General features: G+C 45.4%; 1 protein-coding gene across 1 annotated transcript; it reads left to right on the forward strand.

The window, feature by feature from the left end:
• The first annotated feature begins 1,485 nt into the window (after positions 1-1,485).
• On the forward strand, positions 1,486-6,168 carry slitrk4 (SLIT and NTRK-like family, member 4). The gene is made up of 2 exons (XM_020605913.1): positions 1,486-1,564; positions 2,398-6,168. The coding sequence occupies exon 2, from the start codon at positions 2,440-2,442 to the stop codon at positions 5,005-5,007; it is 2,568 nt and encodes an 855-aa protein (XP_020461569.1). The 5' UTR covers positions 1,486-1,564; positions 2,398-2,439; the 3' UTR covers positions 5,008-6,168.
• The last annotated feature ends 6 nt before the right edge of the window (positions 6,169-6,174 follow it).

Consider the following 6,174-nt stretch of genomic DNA (forward strand, 5'->3'; position numbering starts at 1 on the left):
GTGAGAGCCTCCGTACAACAGCATTTAAAAAATATATATGTAGAATATCCAGAATAGAATATCATAATAAACTGTCAGAAGTACAGTATGTGCCGAAAAAAACGGGTCTGTATCTGCTTCAAGCGCTAAAGTTTTTAAGTCTTTTGCCCCCCACTCCCCATCTTTGGTCTATCTGAGAGAACACCCCCTCCCCATTTCTCTCTCTCTCTCTCTCTCTCTCCACCTCCCTCCCTCCTCCTGTCTTTCTACATCTCTGCATTCTCCTCTTTTAGTCGTGTGGGAAGCTCAGTGAATGCGGCTGCAGAAGGAGTCAGCATACTTATGCGCCTGACGCGGATACTGTTCTGTCTTACAGAAGGAAAGACAAACTTGCTTTTCTCTCTTCTGACCCCCCTCCCCCCCCTCCCAACCATCTCCTCGAACTGGATACTCTGATTGGCTTTAAAGATCTTTGCGCCTCTGTCCCATGCTTTTTGTGATTACATTTTTTTTCATGACCGATGGGAACAAGAAAAAGCACGGAGTTTCCAGCTCTTCACTTGCACCGCGGCGGGCTAAAGACTTAAAAACTGCATTATTAATTTTTACGCACCGGTTTTTGTTGTCCTGACGTGTTTCTCTTGTGTATATCTTTGAGCTTTTACGCATTTCTTATCCAAGAGAGGAGCTTCGCTATCGCCATTGCCCTTATTTTTACACCCCCCACCCCAAAATTCCCTCCCGTTGGATGGAGACTGCAATTAGCAAATCTGCTGCTTGCAAATAAACCGTAAAAAGAAAATAACTGTTTTGCACGGAGTCTGAGCCAATGACCGAATTTATGTTGTCCGGATGGAAAAAAATGTACTGATACACAAACCCTGATGGGAACGTTTTGGCTGTTTTGCCCTCAGAAGCATTATCCCTGTGCGCAACTTCGCTCGAAACAGACCCGTATCTCTCCATTCGATCGGCGGGAATTGCAGAGCCGAGCTGAAGCCAGACGCATAGTGTGGGCCATCTGCTTTCTCCTCATCCTCCACTTTCCCCGTAAAAAACTCCAAGAATGATGGACTTATTTCACCGCATCACGGACAGTCTTACGCCTTTTTTCATGCCTTGGAGTCGCCGGACGCGCCATCAAGCTCTCTAAAACTGCCTGCCTCTCCCTTTCTCTCTCCCTCCCTCCGTTTGCTCTCCCAGTCTAACTCCCCCTGTCTGTCCTGCAACCAAACGAATGCTTTCCCATGGAGGTAGTACAACCACCTTGGGGCCCGAACGAACAGAGGGGTGATTTTTCCAAGCAAGACGAGCCCGTCAGCAAGAGACGCATCGGGTGAAATCGGAGTGTCAGTCCTTACCCTCTTTCCTCATCTCCCCAGCACCCCTTCCAGTGTGCTTGGCAGGGGTTGATATACAGTAGCCCACATGGGGATATACGGACTGGAGAAACCGTGTTGTGCCCTATAACTGTCTGGGTTCTACTTCAGCTGTGAGGACTGTTTGCGCACGTCTTCATCCATGTCTCACCAGTGCTGCCCCGTGTCTCCAGAGGGAGCCGCATTCATTACCATCTCAGCTTTGGGTAAGTCTAATTTATTTACACTTCACCCGCGTTCCTTCATAGTTTCTGGACATTTTTATATTTGAGGAACCTTTTTTAATTTTTTATTTCTTTTTGGTGTCACATGTGTGTGTGTGGGGGGGGGGGAAGGATGGTTCGCTCTGTGATAAATGCGTGTCGCTCACAAACCTCTCAATATGCCAGTAATGGGCACAGTCTCAATTCTCCCTCTCCGCTTGCTTCCACAGTTGCTTTTTCTAAATAACCTCAATGTGCTGCTTAGAGGTGCTGCTGGCTTCAAATAATAACCCAATGAAAAAAGGAGCCGCAGCCGTTTGGCTTTGATTATGTTGAATATGCTGAGAGGAGAAGAATAGCGTCGTGAGTGTTAAACGTTTACAAGAAGATGCTTCATGCTTTAGATGTAAGAATAAGACTGCAGAGTTGTGCAGCAGGTCAAAGGTCAAAAAAAATTCTACTGAATAATCTGCATCAAACATTTGTCTCGTTGAGTAATTAGGGTAATCACTGAGTCAACCCAAAACCACTCACTCCAATGATTCAAACAAAAAGTGCAACAATTAGAATTGTGCATCATCTGAATGGCAAATTGCACAGTGTTTTATACAGTAAAAATAACAATAATATCCCTAATGTGCTTTTTTAAGAAAGTGCCAAAATTGATTACATATTGGAACTGCAGTATAATCAATATCGAATATGCATTTTGATGGTTTGCTTTCTGTCTGTGTGTGTGTGTGTGTGGGAACGCATGCGCCTCTGGGCTCGTTTGTGCATATGTATGCTTGTGTGTGTGAATGCTTGTACATGTACCTGTCTTTTTTTCTCCAAAGGTTACTAAATGGTTTTCTGGGGGAGGATTTCTAACCGGCGAGATGCTGCTCGTTCTCCTGCTGGCAGCCTTTTCTTCTTACATCTCCGGCTCCCTCTCCTCCTCCCTATCCTCCCCTTCCATGTTGGACGGACTCCCGATGGCAGACCCGTCTGCCTCAGATTTGATGGCTGAGACCTGCAGCGCCTGCTCCTGTATGTCGGTGGAAAATGTTCTGTATGTAAACTGTGAGAAGATCACTGTCTACCGACCCACACAGCTCATCCCTCCAGCCTCGTCCCTCTATCATCTGAACTTCCAGAACAACTTTTTAATCATACTCTACCCAAACTCCTTCCTCAACTTTACCCATGCTGTGTCACTGCAGCTGGGGAACAATAAACTGCAGAACATCGAAGGTGGAGCATTCATGGGCATGAGCGCATTGAAACAGCTGCACTTGAACAATAATGAATTGAAGGTGCTTCGAGCAGACACTTTCCTAGGGATAGAAAACTTGGAATACCTTCAGGCCGACTACAATTTGATTAAGTACATTGAAAAAGGAGCTTTTAACAAACTACACAAGCTAAAAGTGCTGATCCTGAATGATAATCTCATACAGGCACTTCCTGACAACATATTTCGCTTTGCTTCGCTCACACACCTGGATATAAGGGGTAACAGGATCCAGAAGCTTCCTTATTTGGGGGTTCTGGAGCACATAGGGCGCATTGTAGAGCTGCAGCTGGATGACAACCCCTGGAATTGTACCTGTGATTTAGCACCTCTCAAGGCATGGCTTGAAAACATGCCCTACAATATTTTTATCGGCGAGGCCATATGTGAAACACCAAGTGACTTGTATGGGAGGCTCCTGAAAGAAACCAACAGACAGGAGCTTTGCCCCATGGGAACAGGAACTGCACTGCCTGATAATGGGCAGTTGCCCTCCAAAATGTCCCCAACTGTCATAGCTCCTATAGCCACTAAAACACCAAAAACCACTGACTCATCTAAGATTTATGGTAATGGTATTGTTGCTGGTTTGCCCCCTTTTGGAAGAAATAGCCAGATAGTTTCCTTCCAGACACGGACCCCTCCATTGTTGTGTCCACAGCACTGCAGTTGTAAAGCTCACCCCTCTGACTTTGGCGTTAGTGTCAGCTGTCAGGAGAGGAATATTAAAAATTTAGCCGATCTCATTCCCAAACCCCCAAATGCCAAGAAACTTCACCTGAGTGGGAATTACATTCGTGACATAAGCCCAACTGATTTCCAAGGGTTTGAGGGTTTAGATTTGCTACATCTTGGCAGTAATCAGATTGTCACAGTCCAGAAAGGTGTGTTTGCTAACATCACTAACCTGAGGAGACTGTATCTGAATGGAAACCAGCTCGAACAGTTGCACCCAGAGATGTTTTTGGGCCTCACAAACCTACAGTACCTGTATTTGGAATACAACGCCATAAAAGAAATCTTAGCTGGTACATTTGACTCCATGCCGAACCTACAACTCCTGTATCTTAACAATAATGTGCTGCGGAGTCTCCCTGCCTACGTGTTTGCAGGTGTCTCTTTAGCTAGACTGAATCTGAAAAACAATCACTTCATGACCCTGCCAGTAAGCGGTGTCTTGGACCAGCTGCGGTCACTGACCCAGATAGACCTGGAAGGGAACCCATGGGAGTGTTCCTGTGATCTGGTCGCCCTTAAACTTTGGCTAGAGAAGCTAAGTGATGGAGTGGCTGCCAAAGAGGTGAAATGTGCCTCCCCTGTGCAGTTCGCCAACATTGAGCTGCGCCTGTTGAAAAATGAGATCCTGTGTCCTAAGCTTGTTGCAAGGCCTCCATTCATCTTCACTAGCGCCACCCCTGTTTTGACCTCAGTGTCACCTGCTGGAGTTGGCAAAGCCCCACCGGGGGGGCCTGTGCCTCTCTCCATTATGATACTCAGCATTCTTGTAGTGCTTATCCTTACTGTTTTTGTGGCCTTCTGCCTTTTAGTCTTTGTCCTGAGGCGGAATAAAAAACCAGTGGGCAGACAGGAAGGTCTTGGTAATCAAGAGTGTGGCTCCATGTCATTGCAACTTCGCCGACACAACCACAAATCGGGTAAAAAAGGCTCCATCCTGGGAGATGACCTGGGAGGTGAGACGTTCATCCCCCAGACTATTGAGCACATTGGCAAGAGCCACACCTGTGGGATTGGGCGTTCCTCAGACATGGATGCCGCCTTCAAGTTTGCGGACTCACATAGGCAGAAGATCATCCTTCGAAACAGTGCCGACAAGGATAAAGACTCGCTTTCCACCCTGGAGCGCAACAAACGCCTCAGCACCATTGACGAACTCGAGGAATTCCTCCCCAACCGAGAGCCCAGCATGTTCATCCAGAACTTCCTGGACAGCAAAAGAGATTTCAACAGTATAGGGATGGGCGGGTATGAAATACGGTATCCGGAGAAAACACTGGATAAAAAGATGAAGAAGTCATCACTGATAGGCGGAAACCACAGTAAGATTGTGGTGGAGCAGAGAAAAAGTGAGTATTATGAGCTGAAAGCCAAGCTCCAAGGAACGCCTGATTACCTGCAGGTGCTTGAGGAGCAGACTGCACTGAGTAAAATGTAGGGATTGTTGTGTTTGATTTCATGCATTGATTACACACCCATACACAAGGAAACCAGACACGCATACAGGCAGACAGACAGCCAAACACATCTGCCCTTCTCTGGTTCTTTCTCCCCCTTTAGCCACACACACACACACACACACACGCACATCATTCATTCCATCACTTTCTGTTCTCAATGCTCTCACACTCTGCACATGCACACACACACACACAAACACACACAGAACAAAAAAGTGCCTTCTGGAAACCCATAATGACCGATGCAGAGATGGACAAAATGGCTTCACAGTACAAAGCTAATACTAGAATCCGCCTGGATGTATTTCGCAGTACAAGACCTTTTGGATTGTCCATTTCACTACATGTATGAATCCCGCATATATACCACAGGACACCCTGAAAAGCAACCAGAGAGTCATAGTATTTTTGCTGCTATTGAAATGGGTACTTTTTTGTTGTTGTTGTTGTTCTTGTTCTTTTTGTCCTCCTTTTGTTTTTCCAACCAAATCAAAGGGTCTTGAACACAGTGCTTGAGAATATACCTCGCCGTCTTCAACCCTTGTTTAAAAAAAGGAGAAAAAAGAAAGGAGGGAGTGTTAGTTGTTGTTCTTTTGCTCCAGAAAGTATCAAAAACCACTCCTTCTGGGATGAGATTAACAAAATCTGTGACTCAGCGGATGCTACTTTGCTTCTCTTTTTATTTTAATTTGCGGGGATATCTGTTTGATCTTGGGGAAGCTCCCTGGAGTCGGCCGCAGACTCTCTGCCATCTTGTGTGGATTACACACCAGTAGCAGCACACCTGCTCTTTGCCGAGAGTCTAAGTGGCTCCTGCTTTCCATTTACGGGAATTGAAGGCACTGCAAAATGCTTTGGGGGAATGAGTTCATGACTTGTTTTCTTTGTGTAAAGAGCCATGTTAAATATAGTGTCTTCTGAACAAAGTTGTGTTTCTCTTCAAAATTGCTATTTTCAGTAACTGTATGTTTTTGGGTGAAATCTAATGGCACACACACTGTCAGAGGACATTTCTGAAAAATGAAAAACCCAAGGATAAAAAAAATACAAAGCTGCTTGCTATGTAAGCGTAACCTGGAATTTATTTTGTAAGTCTTATATTATTTGTATCTGTGGGACTGGTTTGTAAATTACAAATAAAGTTA

The sequence above is a fragment of the Monopterus albus genome, unplaced genomic scaffold (genome assembly GCF_001952655.1).
Source record: "Monopterus albus unplaced genomic scaffold, M_albus_1.0 scaffold74.1, whole genome shotgun sequence".
In the NCBI taxonomy this organism is placed as follows: Eukaryota; Metazoa; Chordata; class Actinopteri; order Synbranchiformes; family Synbranchidae; genus Monopterus; species Monopterus albus.